General features: G+C 61.0%; 1 protein-coding gene across 1 annotated transcript in view; it reads left to right on the top strand.

Annotated features, from left to right (window-relative positions):
* ZNF423 (zinc finger protein 423) overlaps positions 1–18,353 on the top strand; it is a 248,888-nt gene that overhangs the window by 206,390 nt on the left and 24,145 nt on the right. Inside the window, exons 5-6 of the mRNA XM_006908744.3 lie at positions 12,689–12,820; positions 14,255–14,370. Of these exons, the coding sequence (XP_006908806.1) occupies positions 12,689–12,820; positions 14,255–14,370 (248 nt within the window). The remainder of the gene's footprint in view (positions 1–12,688; positions 12,821–14,254; positions 14,371–18,353) is intronic.

Genomic DNA, 18,353 nt, shown 5'->3' with positions numbered 1-18,353 from the left:
CAAAGGGTGCATTGCTGGCGTCGGACGTGGTGTTTCACGAAGGCGTCGGTGAAGGGTAAAGGCAGGACGCGCACCAGGGCTGGGTGGAGGGGCATTGTCCTGCCGTGGGGTGTGGGCCTCGAGCAGCCTGGGTCTCCTCACAGCCAGTGGCATCCGTTCCCGCCCCTGGGCCGGCATGGAGAGCGGAGGGTGGCGTGGGGACAGCCTCCTCCCCAGTCCCCAGCCTCCTAGCAGGTAGTCTGAGCCTGGCCCCTGGCGCAGGCTGCCTATCCCATTTTCTGGGGGTGGTGGCCCTCTGCGGCTGTCACTTAATGCCTCCTTGGGCTGGGAATGGGGGTTGGGATGGGTACAGACCTCAGGCTTCCGGGGCCTGCCGGGTGGGTGAAGGCAGGGCCAGGTGGGGGACAGGGCTGGCTGTGGGCACAGGTGGACTGGCCCGCCTCTGGGAGCTGTCTAGGGATGGCAGACCCCCGTTCTGGTCTCGGGGTGCTGGGCCGACACCATTCCAGATAACCAGCCGCCTGGCAGAGCTCAGCTCTGGGAGCCGAACGAACAGCAGCCCGCACGGGTGTTCAGCCTGAGCCTGGTCGTCCAGCCCCGGGCCTGCGGGGGGATGAGAGAAGGCACAGCCGTGTTGCCCCCCGACAAGGGGGCGTGTGGTGGGCGTGGCTGGGCGACGAGGGGCAGGGGCGAGAGAGCCGAGGTCCACCTAGCGAATGCCTCGGAGGCCACGTGACTCGAAGCGTCGCTCTCTCGTGGCTTTTTGGCCGAAGGAAACGCGCTCCCCAGCGTCGGCTCAGTGCTGCTGGGGTGCCTCGGAGGCCACGTGACTCGAAGCGTCGCTCTCTCTCTCGTGGCTTTTTGGCCGAAGGAAACGCACTCCCCAGCGTCGGCTCAGTGCTGCTGGGGTTGCCGGAGTCACGTGACGGCTCGAAGGCCGTGGCTTTGATTCAAACGTATTCATTTATTCCACGTTGCGTTTGAATTTCCCATCTTAGCTTCAGTTTTCACTTTACTCGGGACGCAGCAAAAACCCGGTTTTGCGAGCACGGCCTGCGGAAGCAGAGCGAGGAAGCGGCACAGACCGCCCGGTAGAGCTTCGCAGACCCAGGCGCTCGCCTCCCTCTCGGCAGCGGGGCGAAGCCGGGTCAAACGGGGCATATCTGGGCCTTGACCGCAGGAAGTGTCCTCTGCTCACATTCTGATGTTTCTCGGGGACGTGCAGGATCTGGGGACACGGGGTGCGTGGCGAGGGGTGGCTCGGTGTGGCTGTGGCAGGTGGGCTTCTGGACCAGCTAGTCACCCGCAGTGACCGATCTGCTTCGCAGCCTGTCCGTCCAGAGCCACCCAACGGTTTGAGTTGCGTTTTTCAGAGAAACCGTATTCCTCTCGGAAGATCCTGCAGCCGCGTACTCTTACCTGCCCGGGCAAAGCGACCCATCGTTACCAGGACAGGAGTTTAAGTTGAAGGTCATAGAAGGTCACATCTGAGCAGTCACCCATGCAGGTCAATCGCCATGAGAGCTGATGAGCGAAAGAGACGGGGCGTTCTTTACCATGTTTTGAAACACACGTGTGACGATGCGGTAGGTATTTACCAGTTGCCTGCTTTGTGCCACACAGCGTGTAGGCTCTGGGACTGCAGGGCTGAGTGAGCCGGGGACTCGGAACCCGGCCGGTCACTCTGCTGTGCAGATCGGCAGCCACACTGCCGCTCAGCGCCTGAGATGTGGGACCAAACTTTCAACTTTATTTAACTGATTAATTTGGATTTAAATAGCCACGTGCAGCCAGCAGCTGACCTATCGGACAGTGCAGATCTAGCAGATGCAAACTCTTTAACGCTTCGCAATAGGAATCAGCCATTATGTTCTAGCGATGTCACTTATTTTTGCCCTGGTCGTTGCTGAGAGGTGAGGCTGCCCAGTGTCCACTGAGCATGGCCGGAGAGGAAGACGTGGTGAACCGCACTTCCAGGCCAAGCACAAGGTCTCGCTTTGAGCATTGGGAGCTGCGGGGCCAGTCCTGCGTCAGTCTGGATGGAGACGCTTTGCAAAGCCTTGCTCCCCGCCCTCTGGGTCGGCGGCCTGTGCGTGTACACGTGGACCGCTCGCTGGCTTTTTGATACATTGCTCTTGCTCAGTTCAGAAAAGGATCTTGGCGGGGAAAAAAAATGATGTCAGCAGCGGAGAAAACCCCTTGTCGTGGAAGCAGGAGTAACGTGTGCGTCCCTGGCAGGGTCGGTGACAAGAAGGGTTCCGCAGCCTGCCTGTCACGTTAATTGTATGTTATTAGAGGCCATTAATCTGAGGATTATTAGCACGATGGAGTTTTCAGCAGTTGCCTCGTTGTAGGAAACTCGAATCTGAAGATGGGGGACACCCATCAGGAGGTGTTAAGTAGGTGGCGTGTTAAGGAAGGATAAGCGGCTGTTTTCACTGAGTGGGTCCCCGGGGGAGGTAGCGGAATCTTCACTTTCCGAGGGCCCTGGTCTTGTGCAGGTGGAAGCGGGTGAGTGTGAGGAGGGCGATGGGTGTTTCAGGCCCCCAAAGCCTCAGGTTCAAGGAGTTTGGGGGCAGGGAGGTTCTCTCCCCCTTTGGGTTCCGGGTCAAGGCCCACCGATCGGTCTGTGGTTGGTTTGATTCAATCATCCCCTCTCTCTTTCCATTAAGTAGCTGAGACGGGCACACCCCATCTCTTGGTGGCGTGTCCAGGGCCTCTTTGGTGACTTCTTTTTTTCCCAAGACAACTGGTCACCTTGTGTCCTGAAGGTGACAAGCGCTCAGATGCCGAGGGGCCCAGCTGCCACGAGAGGTCTGCCAACAGGGTCCTCTGCGAAGATGCGGTCTTTTCTCACTAACTGTCCGGGGCTGCGGGCACCCGGGCCTGTGTTTGCCGGCAGTGTGGGAGCAGATCGGAGAGCTGGAGGGAGCCTCTGCCTGTCCAGGATCCCGTCTGACTGGGCCGCCTCTGTTCGAGGTTCTCGGAGCACTGAGTGGGGCTGGGGGGCTAAAGGAGCTCCCCGCATGGGCCCAGCTATGAAGAAGAGCTGAGGCCACGTGCACCTGAGTGGGGCCCTCATTTCAGGCCCCACTTTTGACCGCCGTGGAAGTCCCACTGAGTTTTAAGAGGGTGGGACAAGGAGGAGAGCCGCCCCAAAGTAGGAAACTTCGCTCGTGGGAGCATCAGAGCTGGCGGCCTCAGCAAGGCGCCGTTGAGCAGAGGGGTTTGAAATCCGGACACACACTTTGCTGTTGCAGAAAAGGGGGCGTGGGACAGAGGTGGAAGAGGACAGAGACAGGAAAAGTGACCCGAGGCATCTCCCAGGGCGGACCCCACTGCCCCACGAGCCCGCAGGGAGCTCGTGCACACCGTTTACTAGACCCTGGGCACGGAGTTCCAGGGCGGAGTGGCGGCCGAGGTCACCACGGCAGCCGGGGTCGCAGTGACCGTCACCTGGCGGTCACTGTTCTTCACCTTCCTCTCGCTCACTGTGCACGACAGCCCTGTGAGGGACGGCCCTCTCCCCACCTCGCGGACGAGGACACTGAGGCCTGGAGGGAAGGCGCCTGGCCAGTGTCACTCGGCGTCTGGGGTGGAGCCAGGCAGATCCCGCAAGCCGCCTAGTTCTCAGCCGTGTTCCCCGCCGCTCCCCAAACGATCGTGTCTCGATGACACGAGGGTGAGTGGGGGGCAGTCTGTTGAGCTGTCCTGTTTGTGGTGACGGGAAATCTCAAGGGGACTTTACCCGGATCATCCTCAAGCTTAACTGACCCTTGGCTAAGGTCCATCTGCTGTGGCTCTTGGGAGCCGTCGGTCGGTGGAACCATCTGGAATCTTCCTAGTTGAGTTTCGGAGGAGGCGAGAGGAGCAAAGTACTTGTGACTTAGGACAGCGAGTCCTGGAGACGGGCCGTGGCCGCAGGGCCACCCTTGCCGTGGGGACCCCGGGTGAGTGCGGGGTGGCTGAGCCAGCCAGGCCTTCCCGTGGGATGGGACCAGGAGGAAGGGCCTGCAGCTGTCCCCACTCTCAGCCTTCCTGTCCCAAACCTCAGCTCGACGCCGCCCCCAGGTGCCGAGAGCGACCCACGACATCTGCCTGGGAACTCGTGGAGAACCTGGCCGGCCCTGGAATGGAGCCAGGCGGCCGAGTGATCGGGCCAGGCTGCAGTGACACGCCTGAGTCACAGGCACGGGGCCGGACCTCGGGGCTCCACTCCCTCCGGGGACTTTTACTGGACGCTGCTGGGTGGAGGGGCGGGTGGGGACCCCTTTGCCCCCTCATCCGCCCGCCCGCACGCGACACAGCCGGTGTGCAGAGAGGGCGCGGCCTGCCCCTGCCCCCCGCGGCGACGTCGCCTCCGCTTGGACCCGCGAGGCCGGCATCACGTCGGAAGGGGGCAAAGGCTGGTGGGCGCCTGGGTAAATAAGTATAAATAGTTTTCTTTCTGATATGTGACCGGATTATTTTCCAGTTGATTTGAAGCCTTGGCCCCAAGTGGCCCACAGATCAAAAAAAGATAAGGGTCAGTTACCAGGTTGAGCTCATTCTCCGTTGCCATGGCAACTGACCTCAGGCAACCCTCGGAGGACTACACCCAGCTCCCCAGGTGATGTTTTTACTGTCCACGCCATCAATCCCAAGCCTTTCAAAACTCAGACTGCCTAATTGTCAGGGCTCTGTTTTGAAGAGGCTCTGGGTCCCCGTGGGGCCCGGTTCAGGCTGCCAGAGCTCATTTATAAGCCTCTGTGAAACACGGGGGACCCTGAGGTGGGTCCCTCCTGGCCAGAAAGGCCTGGGAAGTTGCTCCCCGGGGGAGAAGGAAGGGCACAGCCCGTCCTCCAGGATTAATTAGGAAAATGGGAGCCCAAATGGGGGCCGGCCATGGTGGGGCGTGGCTTCAAGCAAGGCTGAGCACCCCTGAGTGACGGGAGGCCCGCTGCACCCTGGCACTGGGGGTCCGGGGCACTGGGGATGCCGGGGTGTCGCGCTTGAGTGTCGAGCAGCCCCTCCAAAGACGCCCCACATCACTCCATCCCAGCCGGGATAATAGGAATGTGTCTCCCACTGTTAGCTGATGACTTCTCAGTCTTGTGTAGTGTGGACAAAAAGTGACTCTGGAAAACTTTGCCCTTTTTAGAGATCTGTACCGTACAGCCTCGGCAAAGAGCACTGCGCTGGCTCTGAACACAGTTTCGTGACAGCGGGATTCTGCCGAGACCGGCTTCCCCAGAAGCTTGTTACGAGCCCAGGGCCCCTCAAACCAGAACGCACACCCACGTCGCCACGGCACATTCAAATGCAGATTCTCCTTCTGCAGCTCTGGGGCGGGACTGAGGCTGCGTGTCTCACCAGCTCTCAGGGGATGCCAGGCCTGCTGCCGGGGACCACGCCATGCCGAGCGTGTCCAGGTGCCCCAAGGGCTTGGGGACCCAAGATCAGCACTTGCCCCCACCCTCACTCTCCAGTTCCTGCCTGGCCTTTGGTGAAGGGCTCCCTCTGAGACCCTGCTTTTTTTCCTTTGGCCCTTGTCAACTTCCAGTGTCATCTTCCCCCTTGCCCTCTGCCTGCCTGGGTTCATTTCCTACTGGAATCTAATGACAAATGGATCAACAGCCTGGTCTGGCTGTCTGGATATTGTTATTTGCCCTCTTCTCTCTCTGCCTCAAAGTCTTTGTTCCTTAAAGAGAACAAAAGCCTGAGCCCCCACTGGCATGTGCTCTGTCCTGTCCTGTGCCTGTTTGCCTGTTTGCTGTTGGTTATTTATTGGGGTGGCATCAGAAGGGTCCTCTCCTGGGGTCCCCTCTTGTTTCCGCATTTGCCTGGATGAATGCCACCAAGAGGGTGCTGTGCTCCCTCTTCATTATCTCCATGTGTCCTGTGTGTTTCTGAACCTGGACCCCAGGACCTCAGGGGTCTTTACTGGACCCGATTTGGTGGTGGTAGGGGACCTCAGCCCCCAGTGCTGTGGAGTTGACGTGTGGTGAAGTTCATTGCCCCGGCAGGTGACGGAGGCCGCGTGCATCCTTCTGCTTTCCTTCTGCTGGCGGGGGTGCTGTCGTGGGGGGCCATGTGTGGCTGGGCTGCCCACGCTGCCAGGTGTGGGGCCGCCTCCCGCCTCACCTGGGGAGAGTCCGCAGCCCTCCTGTCAGCCGGAGCTGGTGCAGGTGGGGGCCGCGGGCTCAAACGTGGAAATGCGGGTGGCCGGCCGTGCGCCCTCCTTCTCACTGCCAGGGTTTGGACGGTCGAGGTGGTCACAGTGTGGGGGTGGCTTGCTGGGCCCCAGGTCTCAGGTTCTGTGGTCTCTTTTGTACTTCGAGAAACCAGAGAGGGGCTGCCTGGGGCGATCAGCGAGCCCCCTGCTCCCCGGACCCCTCCGTCTGCCACACTGTCGTCGGGGGGCCTGCTGCTCCCAGCTTCCCCTCCCTGCTCTGTGAGTCATCGAGGGAGCCCTTCCCACCTGTGCCTCGGAGCAGGCCACACCGCAGGTCCTTCGAGTGTGGGGCCCTGGCATATGGCACCCAGCACTTCCCCACACCCCTGACGCCACGTTCCAAGCAGCATACTAAGTGTTTTACACAGATCATTCATTTCCTGTTTCTTGAGAGCCTACTGTGTGCCACGGCCTGTTCTCTGTGCTGGTGACGTAGCAATGAGCACAGTAGCCCTCACAGTTAAAACCCAACCAACTAACATGCCCCGGGGGCGGCAAACAGGATCTAGGAAGTTAAAGGTGGCCAAGGAGCTAGAAAGGGTGAGGCGTGTGCTGTTTTAGCGGGTGGGGGGTCTGAAGAAGCCCCCCCAAGGAGGCCTCATCCGAGCAGACACCTGCATGCTGCATGAAGTGGGGGTACGGGGAGGAGGCGGTCTCGGGGGGGGATGCCGCAGTGAGGGCAGGTGTCCTGTGGCAGGAGAAGCCTGCTCGGCGGCCTTGCAGAAACCCTGAGGAGTCTCCCCATTTTTTCTAGCAGAAGCAGCGGAAGCTCAGGGAGGTTAAGTAACTTGTCTGCGTACACACAGCGAGGGCGGGACGGGACTGGGGCTCGAACCCAGGTGTTCCTGGTTCTAGGTTCTGTGTCCTCGCTTGCTGCTTCCCGGATGAAGGGGCTCTGTCAGGGCCCCTGTCAACTCAGGCGGCCGTCACTCGTCACTCGTTCAGAGTGGGGAAGGCGTTAACGACAGCACTCCCTCCCAGCTCAGCCTCCCAGTGGGGTCCCTGCTTAAGGAGGGCTGGGCAAGGCCCAAGGATGTGGCAGGAGCAGGTCACGCTGGTGGCTGGTGCGTTGGAGCTGGGAACAATGCCCTGCCCCCTCCCCGCCACAGCCCGCCGGCCCGCCCTCCCGGGCAGCAAATTACGGCCTGCGAGCGGTGCCCAGGCCTCCCTTTGACATCGGCGGGACCCACCTGGGCTTCACCTTCAGCATCCTGATAATCAGCGCTCTCTCCTCCCGGCTTCCCCCAAGACCTGTATGGAAATAAGTGCATGTCTGCCAGGGATCAAATGCTTTCGGAGACAAAAGTCGGCACCGGGGACAGCACGGGGAGCTGTGTCATCTCGGCACGGGGCTCCGCCACAAAGCCCTCCGCTTCTCTTTTGGGCTGACACAGTTTCAGCCTGAAAGGTTCCAGCAGCCTGACTTGGTTTTAAGCAAAAGCACATCCTATTATTTTTTTGAGAAATGAAGTGTAAAATTAACACTTATTATTCCTGAGCAGAGCTGCGAGAGAGAGAGAGAGAGAGAGAGACAGAGAGACAGAGAGACAGAGAGACAGAGAGACAGAGAGAGAAGAGAGAGAGAGAGAGAAGAGAGAGAGAGAAGAGAGAGAGGGAGGGAGGGAGGGAGGGACTCTCTGGCATTTTGGTACTTGCTGAGTTTGGCAGTTTGGGTTTTTTTTTAAATTTTTTTATTTTTAAAAGATCATGATAAATTGGCAGATCGCCAGTGCCGGCCGTGACTTCTGGGGACTGGGAGGCGAGGTGGGACTCGGGGTGTTCTGGGGACTGGGAGGCGAGGTGGGACTCAGGGGGTGGGCGAAATCTGCACCTTGCTTCGCGGATGAGTCAGGCCGCACGCCTCAAGTTGCGGGGTTCTCCCTCATGCACGCCTGTCGAGTGCCGTTGAAGGACAGTGTGGAGCAGAAGCGAGTGCGCGTGTGGACGCGCGGCCCCTCGCGGCCCCCACCCGGGCAGAGGGCCCGTGGAACCCAGGCAGCTTCGGCATTCTGCCCCAAGTGCCGCATGATCTTAGGGAAGTCAGCAAAGTTCTTCCTGAATAACCCGGGATGCTGCTGCCCGCAGACCCGAAACTTCGGACAGGATGAGAGGTTGTCAGCGCCCGCCGGGCGAGTGACAGTCAGCATCCATGGGCTGGCTCACCTCGGGCCACAGGCGTGCAAAGGAGCATCGCCCACTAACTAGGGCATCCCCTCCCCCGCTCCCCTCATGTTCCTGGGTGGTTTCGGGGGCATAGTGGACACCCCACTGGGCCCCTCCTAGCCTCGTCCTTCAGAGAGGAGCTTTGTAGGCCAGAGGGCCCAGCCTCCGAGGGGAGTGCTTCTCCGGTCCGTGGGGACCCCTCGGGGGAGTGCTTCTCCGGTCCGTGGGGACCCCTCGGGCTTTCGTGTTTCACCTCACTTTTACTTTCCGCCGGCTTCATTTCCCCTCTCCCAGCTCCCCAGGATCGACACTTGGGGGAGAGCTGAGACAGGACCAGGCACTGCGCGCTCTTGTCTGGCGGGCCCTTGATCTAATTAGCCCGGAACCTCCCATCGGTGCCGGCTGGGGCTTGGTGGTTTCGGTGGCAGCCGTGTGGGCCGTGGAGCCGGTGGCAGCTCTGGGGCTGCCTGGCCATGCACATATTTCTGAATGTGGGTGCTGGGCGTAGCTGCATCTGTGAATCGGGGGGACCCGCTGATGAATTGCTGGGCACGCAGAGAGCAAAAAGTGACTGTCAGACGTGACTCCTAAGGTGCAGGAGCCTTCTCTGCCCTCTTGGTGTCTGTGAGTCAGACGGCCACGGCTCCACGCACGGCCGAGGGACGAAGACCCCGCTCGGCAGAGAGCAGTAGATCCTGCTCTGCCATCAGCCCGGGGGGTTGGCTCTGGTGGGCAGGGAAGAGGGCCTGGCCAGGGCTGGCTCTCCTCCATGAGTATTTCCCAAGCCCCTCCTGGGGGTCCAGGGACTGATGCTTCAGGGGCCTGAGGAGGAGGAGACAGCATCTGTGCCCACAGCCTGGTCGCCAGCATCAGGAAGATTCACGGGATATGGTTAGATGAATCCAGGGTCGCTGTGCCCAGCCAGGGGCAGCCGTGCGTGCTGGCCTAGTCAGGGGAGGCTGCCTGGAGGTGGTGTGCAGTTGGAATGCATACAGATAGGGAGGGCTTCAGAATACCACCCCCAGCTGGCTAGTGGTCTAATTCTCTGAGCCCATTTTTTCTTCTCTAGAAACGTGTTTTCCCAGCAAGCAGGGTTAATTCAGAAATTAAATTCACGTTATAAACCGTAATAGAAATCGCTGTACAATTGTCATTTTCACATACCCTCTGCCTCGTAAATATCCACGAGGTTCCACATTCTAATAGGGAGGCCACGTATAAGGTTGATATTAGTGGTCTAATTCTCTGAGCCCATTTTTTCTTCTCTAGAAATGTGTTTTCCCAGCAAGCAGGGTTAATTCAGAAATTAAATTCACGTTATAAACCGTAATAGAAATCGCTGTACAATTGTTATTTTCACATACCCTGTGCCTCGTAAATATCCACGAGCTTCCACATTCTAATAGGGAGGCCACGTATAAGGTTGATGTCTCATTCATTCATTCATCCATTCGTCCATTCAGTTCTTGAACCCATACTCTGTGCCAGGTACTGAGAAGCATCATTTACGGGGCAGGGGGTGGGTTGGGGGTCTTCTGAGGCTACCCCCCACATCGAGGCCATCTCTAATTATGATGAGAGCCTCCCCGGGGGAAGTGGGGGGATGTGCATGGGGCCTGTGCGGTGAGCGTGCTGAGCTCGCCCTGTGTCCCCAAACTTGTCAACGAGTTCCTCTGCCGCTAGGATAAATGGAGATCTGCCTGAGTGTCTGTCGGGTGCATGTGGCCTAGTTGCCAGGGCTCCAGGGGCACGACAAACACCCGGCAGATTCCAGCCGGTGGGCTATGTGGGGCAGGCCACCTGCCCGCGCACGTGGCTCCGTGTGCCTCTGCGGTGGGATGGCTGGGCCGGGGGGACTCCTGCTGTCCCCGCCAGCCCCTGCCAGGGCCTGGGGACCCGGGGACTGGCCAGGAGCCTCAGCCCATCTGTGCTTGTGCCGTGGCCCTGGCAGAGCCCCTCTGCTGCCTAATTCTTGTCTTTGAGGGCGGATCGGAGCACCTGGCGCCTTTGGTGAGGCTGGTTCCCTGGGGGACCCCGAGGGGGAGCCGTGTCCTTGGCTGTCCCAGATAACGCTCTCGCCGACACCAGCGTGCCCGGCGACAAACACCGAGTGCTTGCTGTGTGTCAGGGGCGAGTCAAAACCCCATTTCTTCCCATTACGAATTATTAATATTATTAACTTATTTAATTCCCACACCAGTGATGAGAGTAAGCTATTTGGGGATGGGGGTGGCTAGGGTGACTTTGTTTTTAAAGACCTTATTTTTTCGGAGCAGTGTTAGGTCTGCAATAAAACTCAGAGGCGGTCCAGAGCTTTTCCTTACGGCCGCTGTCGCACACAGGCGCAGCCTGCCCGTCCTCGGCGTCGCTCGCCACGGCGGCCCTTTGCGTGTGTGTGTGCAAAGATGAGCCTGCTCTGGCCCATCGCAGTCACCCAAAGTCCATGGTTTGCCTTGGGGGGCTTTCCCCTCGGCGTTGTGCGCTCTGTGGGTTCGGAGGAAGGTGTGATGACACGTACCCGTCCTTGTGGCACCACGCAGAGTAGTCTCGCTGCCCTAACAATCACGTTCCATCCTTCCTCCCCCGCCCCCTCTGGCAGCCGCCGACCTTGTTGTCCCCACGGTTTTGGCCTTACCGTGATGTCACGCAGCGCGTGGCCTTTGCAGACTGGTCTGTCACTCGGCCACGTGCGCTCACGTCTCCTCCATGCCTTTTTGCGGCTCTATAGCCTGTTGCCTTTTAGCGCTGAATGATGACCCACGGCCGGGTGCGTCACAGTTTATTCCGTCACCCACCGAAGGGCATCCAGGCTGCCTCCCAGGCTCGGCGGTTATGAGGAAAGTTGCTGCACACGTGCGTGGGCGGAATTTTGTGTGGACGTAAGTTTTCCGCTCATGTGGTTACGTAAGCGCCAAGGAGCGGGACTGTGGATCTTAGGGTACGAGAATGTTCGGCATTTTGAGAAACTGCCAGGCTGCCTTCCAGTGAGCGTGGCAGCGACGTTGTGCACCCCGCCGGCGAGCGAGGCCTCCGGCGGCTCCCCGACCTCGCCAGCGCGCGTGGTGTCGCTGTTCCGGGTGTTGGCCCTTCCGATAGGTGCATGGTGGTGAGGAAGGCTGTCGACAAGCATCTGAGAAAGGGAGAAACTGAGGCACAGGCTACCTGACTTACCCAAGACCATGCACTAAGTGGCAGCGCCAGGTTCTCCCCCCGGGAGGTGTGTGATTCTCTGCCACGCCCTGCTGACCACCGCGTCACACTGGTCGCAGGTGCCAGGCCCTCCCGTCCCCTCGCGGTGGCCCTCCCTTACAGTGTGAACCGATGCCCAGGCCACAGGACGTGAAGCCAGGATTTGAACCCTGCCTGCCAACTCCGCGTGGATGCCACACGGGCGTGTCGCTGGCCCTCGGGGCTCACTCTCTTCCCTGGGACCTTTGAGTGAGGGTTTGGGGTCACGGCAGCTCCCGGGTGGGGAGATGGAGCCACTTTCTGACTTGGAAGCAGGACAGGGTGTCCGCCCATTGTTTAATGAGCCACCAAATAGGCCATCTGTTTCAGAGTTTAGAAGAGGTCTGTCTGTCTGTCTGTCTGTTTTTTGTGATATCTTCCAGTGGCTGCCCATCCCTCTTAGAGTAAAATCTCAAAGTCCTCCAGTGACTGTAAGGTGATATGCACCCCTTGTCCCCTCTGACCTCACCCCCACCTTGTCCCCGGCCCCCTAGCTCAGGCACGCTGCCCCTTGCTACTTAGCACGAGCTCACCTGAGGCTTTGCTCTGACTCTTACCTGGAGAGCTGCCCGTGTTCTCACGTCAGCCCCCGATGCGGTGTTATGTTTGACCCTCTGTTCATTTTCTGCCTCCCTGCCCACTAGAACGAGGGCAAGTGTTATATGTTCAGTCCCCACCCAGCTCAGTGCTTGGCACATAGTACATGCTCAGTAAATAGTCTACTGGAGTTTTAAAAATCCTGGTTGGATCCCCTTCCCTGGGCAGACCCCGTCTGGGGCCCTGTCCCTGTGACGTAGTCTTGGGTTCGAGCTGTTGAATGCGGCCTGCACAGCTTGTCACTGGACCAGCAGGAGAAGTCACAGCAAATGACGCTTTCCAGAGCCAAAGTGTGGGGCCAGGCCCCTGGGGCCCGTACGCCGTGGAGCCGGGCTGTCTGGGGCTGGGACGGGCTCGGCTCTGCGGCCCCCACACCAGCCCTGGTTCTGGGGGTCGGGGAGGGGCCGGCTGGGCGTGCCGGGGTCCGGGGGCTGCCGCCGGAGCACGTGGCGTGCAGGGCCGCTGACGGGCGTGGTTTCCTTGCAGAGGAAGGCATCAACCACGAGTGTAAACTGTGCAACCAGACGTTCGACTCCCCGGCCAAGCTCCTCTGCCACCTCATCGAGCACAGCTTCGAGGGCATGGGCGGCACCTTCAAGTGCCCCGTGTGCTTCACAGGTAAGGGCCCCGTGGGGAGCGGGCAGGGGCCCTTGGCTCGCTAGACCTCGGCTTGTGCTCCTGGCCGGACACGGACCCGGGGTTCACGGGGAGGTCCCAGGGGATCCCCAGCCACAGCGCCCTGCCTGCCTCCATGCAGACCTGCCCCTGCCCCTGGGCCCTCCGGCCGCCCCTTCGAGGCCGGTGGGGTGGCCCCCTTCCTTAGCCCTCCCCTCACCCCTGCACCGAGTGGCTGCAAGTCCTTGGCGCCCCCGGCCCTGGTTCAGGGGTCCCTGCCTGGGCCCCGGGCTCACCTCCCTGTGCCGGCAGCTCTGTCCAGCACTGGTGCTGCTCCCCCGGCCCCTGGCCTGTCACAGCCCGTGCTCCATCCGCGCCCCAGGCCTCAGGAGTCGGGTGGCTCTGCCGGCCAAGCCTCAGCCCCCAGACTGGCTGCCGGCCCAGGCGAGCGGCTGTCCCAGCCCGAGGCGAGTCTCAGGGGCTCTGCCCGCCCCCCTCCTGCTGCCCAGATGGCAGCCGGTGTGCGTGGGGGCGCTCGGCCCTCCTCTGCCTTCCCCAACATCTGCTGTCTGCCACGGCAGGAAGCCCACCCTGGGGAGGCCGCCTGGCGGGAGGGGCTCTCTGAAGAGCTCGCCTCCCAGACACGCAGCTGCCTCCGGGTGCCCAGGGCCGGGCTCCTGCTGCTGAAGCCGGGGTGCGACCTGCTCATGTCAGGCCTGGGGAATGGGCTCTGCTGTGGGCAAAGCCCTCACACCCACACCCTCCGGGGGATCCCCAGGGCCCTCTTCCCCTTTCGCCTCGGGAACCCCCCCCCACCCCCACGCCGATCTGTTGTATCACACTCTGTGGGCTAGGTGGGGGCTGGCTCCGCGGGGCCCCAGCCGCTGAGACCGCTGATCCAGGATGCGGGGCCCCCGTGTGGGTGCCGACAGCAGCTTAGTAACGAGCATAGCGCACCTCGTTGTCCCGGACGCTGCACTAAGCCTGCTCAGTTCCAGTCTTGGCTCTGCCACCTGCTAGTGGTGGGTGGGACCTAGGACAAGTCATTTAATTTTCCCGGTGCCTCCGTTTTTCGTCTGTACGATGCGGACGAGCACCCTGCCGGCCTGTGGGCCCGTGCTGTGTTCGGGGAGCCCGCACGTGGCAGGGATGTGGCAGAGGATGATCACGACAGTGACATTGTGCAGGATTAACCCACGTGGTCCTCCCAGCCACTCAGTGAGCGATGGATTTTTAAAGACCCCCATTTTTTGGGTGAGGAAATGAAGCCCCGAGAGGTTAAGTGACTTACCCAGTGCCGCACACTGGTAAGTGGCAGGGTCAGCTCCACTGGCTCCGGCCGCCTCCGGCAGGCACCAGCAGGGCTGCCACAGAGGCCGGTCGCTGGGCCTCGTGTGGGTGCTGGGCGGGCGGCTCCTGAGGCCGCGTCCTCTGCAGTCTTCGTCCAGGCCAACAAGCTGCAGCAGCACATCTTCGCCGTGCACGGACAGGAGGACAAGATCTACGACTGCTCGCAGTGTCCGCAGAAGTTCTTCTTCCAGACCGAGCTGCAGGTCAGTGCCCTGGGCCGCTGCCCGCGCCCTGCCCGGCGCCCTTCGGGGTCCCCGCGGGCCCTGGGGGTGTCGGGGTGAGCTGGGACACAGGTAAGGTTGCGCTGCGGTAACGAACACCCTCCGATCTGTGTGTTCACGCGGCAGAGCTTGACGTGTGGTTCGTGCTCCACGTCCAGGCAGCGGGCCGGGCAGGGCCGCCTGCTCACCCCACTCACTCAGCGGCCTGGGCCCGGGGAAGCCCATCTCTGGCCGCCGAGGCGGGGCGGGGGAGGGGGTGCCTCACGCACCCGCTCTCAAAGCTCCTGCTGGGGAATGACACACCCGCCCACGTCTCACGCTGCCTTGGCCAGAGCAGGCCAGGCGGCCGTGCCTCGTTTCACAGGGGCCGGGGAGGGAATCCTGCCCTGTGCCTGGGCGAGGAGCTGGCGTGTGTCAATACCCCAAGGGCTGGCACCTGCCATTGGCCCTCAGGGTGTGTCTGCCTGCCCACACATCCACACAGGTGCCGGCCCTGTGCCCAGCGGTGCACCCACCCTCAGGGACGAGGCTGAGGTCACTCGAGGGTGGCCTTCTGGGGTCGACGGGACACAGTGTGGCCTGTTGTGGGGCAGCCCCTTCTCGCGGTGTTGTGGCTGGTCCCCACAGCCAGGCCCTGACCGGTCACACAGCTGGTGGCAGCCGTCTGCTGCCTGTGGAGGACTCCGGGGTTCAGCATCTGATGGTCAGGGGCCCATTCCCGCCGGGGCGCTTTGCCGGAAAGCCTGTTTCCTGTCATTCCTCAGGTTGCTCCTCTGAGTCCCTGTAGGTCCCTGTACCGGTGACACAGATTCATCTCATCACAGTGTGGGACAGATGTACGGACCCAGGCCCAGAGAAGGGGTTCCCCTGACAAACGGCCACCAGCAAGGCAGTGACCCCGCCCGAGCCCCACCGCCGACTCCCCGGGGACCCACATCTGAGCGTGCGCCTCTGTGCTAAGGGCTGAGGGGACAGCTCGGTGCCCTCACTGTCATGTGACCAGAGGGGCTCGCGCCAGCACCCGACCAGCAGGCTGTCCAGGGAGCCTCCTCGCTCGTGCACTGGCTGTGAGCCACCTCGCCTGCCTCCCACCTGCCTTACCTGCCTGGCCCAGCTATCGAAATAGGCCCCGGGTCCCCAGACACCTGAAGCTTTTTATAGCCCGGAGGACAGGCCTCCTTTAAACCCAGCGGTGCGCATAGACCACGATTACTTAAACCGGGGACTCGCTCGGCCCCGGGTCCTTCTGCGCTGTCCCGGACGCCGAGAGAGACAGGCGCGCTCTCCTCGTCGGCTGTGCGGGCTGTCCCCGAGGCGTGTCTCCCGGCCGAGGTCATCGGCACCGCGGTGCCAGAGGCCCCCCTCCCCACGCAGAGGAGCCGCGGCCTCAAGCCGGCGGTTCTCACGTCAGCTGCAGCCACCTGCGCCACAGACGGTGCCAGACACCAGAACGGCTCTTGTGAGCCGGTGGTTTCCTGGGTCACCCCGTCAACCTTTAGGGCAGGCCCTCAAATGCCAAGAACCTCGCTAAATTACAGCCTGAACGAGTCACTATTTTCTGCAATTAATGATTTTAATTACAGACCATTTAAATGTGGATGTGTTGTAGCGATGCCAAATCTATGCAAATCATGGCTTTCGTTAAGTAGCTCGAATAGCAATTTTCTGGTGTTTTGAGAGGAGAGTTTTTCAGGCCCCGATGTTTCCTCGTCACCGAGCCGGAGCGGGGGCTGGCGGGCGGGTTTACTCCCCTGGGGTGGCGTGGGGGTTAAGTGGTGCCGCAGGACAGGGCCGGGTCATGACTGGGCCTTGACTGGCTCTCACGGACTGGACCCTGCGAGGGGTGGCCTGGGTCAGTCAGTGACGCTGGCTCCCAGAGGATGTTCTCTTAGGATGCATTCATAGGAGCGCAGCGGCCAGGATGAGGGGGGCACCAGTCCTGTTTGATTCTGAGTTCACCTGACACAGCGCAAAGGCCGAGGCTAATTCTAAGGACTCGGACAAATGGGGCCACGTCCCTAACAGTCAGGTGAGGAGCAGGAACGGGGACTGAGCTTTGCTCTCCATCTGTTCAAAACGCGTGTCCGGAGGGGCCGCTATGTTCCCGATCGAGGAGCTGGCAAGACAAGGGCAAATGAGACCGAGAAACACCCACAGGCTCCCGTTCTGGAGGGACCGATGGGTGCTGTCCCGTGGGGTCGACGGCAGGAGAAAATAGACCGGGTAACAGGCCAGAGCGCGAAGCAGGGAAGGTGGGGTACTCCCCGTGAGCGTGATCAGGGAAGGCCTCTGCGAGGAGGTGGCATTTGGGCCTGGGTGGCGAGAGGGAGAGGGAGAGGGTGAGGAAGAGCCACGCACAGGCCCTGTGGTCAGCGTGAGCCCGGGGTTGCTGAAGGCAACGTGTGGCTGCGGTGCAGGGCGCGGGGGGCTGTGTGGGGCCGTGTGAAGGGGTCGTGGCTGGGGCTGCGGGACGGCGAAGGCGTCTGGATTTCTCCCCCGCTGTGGCGAGGAGCCGAGTGGAGAAGACGTGTTATCTGATCTGCACCCCGCATCAAAGTGTACGGGGTTCGGTCTTTGAAAGGCCAAACTGCTAAGTGAATGAAAGTCAGACTGGGAGGAAATCTTTGCAAATTCACATATTTGATGAAGAACTTATATCCAGAACATTTCGAATAAAAGTCTCCAAACTCAAGAGTGAGGAGTGGGGAATCAACTAAAAGAATGAGCAAAGAACTCGAGCGCTTCTCTGCAGACGTGGGGATGCTTGTCACTAGTCATCAGAGAAACGCACGACGTGCGTCACCGTCACTAACTATGAGAATGACTAACGTGTGTCACCGTGCACCGATGAGAATGACTAAAACCAAAACAGAAGCCCGACAACAGCCAGTGTCGACTGGGGCGTTGAGGGCCGGTCGGAAGACTCATTCTGCCCTGGAAGAATCGCAAGCCGACACGGCCACGTGGCAGAAGAGCTTGTGAGTTTCTCGTAAACACAGTTGGCATGCAAGCTCACAGCCCCTCTCCCGAGCGTTTACCCGAGAGCACGGAAAACATGCTCACACGACACGACAGCCGCCACAGGAACGTGACAGCGGCTTTATTGACAGTGCCCCCTCATTGTCCCCGGGCCGGTGAACGGTCGGACAGAGGTGGTACCCGCATACAGTGGACGACTCCTCAGGGCCGAAAAGCGAGCCCCGGGACCCAGATGCCACGTGAGGGAAGCCGGCCCCGCGGCTCGCACCGTTTGGTGGAACCTGTGTGCACGGCCTTCTGGAAGAACGCAAGAACGAACGCCGGAACGGGAAGCAGCCGGTGGCTGCCGGAGGCCAGGTGCGCAGGGGACAAAGCGGGAAGACTAAACAAGGTTTGTCTCGACGTGCGCGTGTGCACACACGTGCGCACACACACGTGCACACACACACGCACATGCACACGCACACGCGCGCACATGCACACGCACAGACACGCACACGCGCGCACACACATACACGCACACACACGCCCTGAGAGCGGTGGGCCAGGCGGGGGCGGGGAGCCCGCCCGACTGTGAGCCAGGAGGGGACCCGGCTGGATTGCGGTGGAATTGAGGGGACAGTCGTTTTCAAGCGTTTTCTGCCTCATCGGGAGGAGCGGGTTCTCAGGCTGCTCCAGGTCCCAGGACGTCCGGTCACAGGCAGACGCTCAGGCCGTGACTTTCGGTCTCTGACAGTCACGGCCCAGGCAGCACTCTCCAGCGGTAGCTCCGGTGAGGTGGGCGTTGCAATGGGTGGGGCAAATGGGTGGCTTCCGCATGCCCAGAGCAGGAAGTGTGACTGAGTTTTTGGTGTCTGGTTCCCAGGACCGAGGGTCCCTTTATCAAGCCAGTGACGCCGGCCTCTGCCTGGCACCGACGTGTTCTCTCTGCAGCTGACTTCCTGGGCTCCTGTGCGGGGGGAAGGTGGCCAGCACCGCCACACCCC

This window comes from Pteropus alecto, unplaced genomic scaffold, assembly GCF_000325575.1.
Source record: "Pteropus alecto unplaced genomic scaffold, ASM32557v1 scaffold123, whole genome shotgun sequence".
NCBI lineage: Eukaryota > Metazoa > Chordata > Mammalia > Chiroptera > Pteropodidae > Pteropus > Pteropus alecto.
Note: the sequence above shows the minus strand (reverse complement) of the source record. Positions and strands in the feature narration are given on the sequence as shown.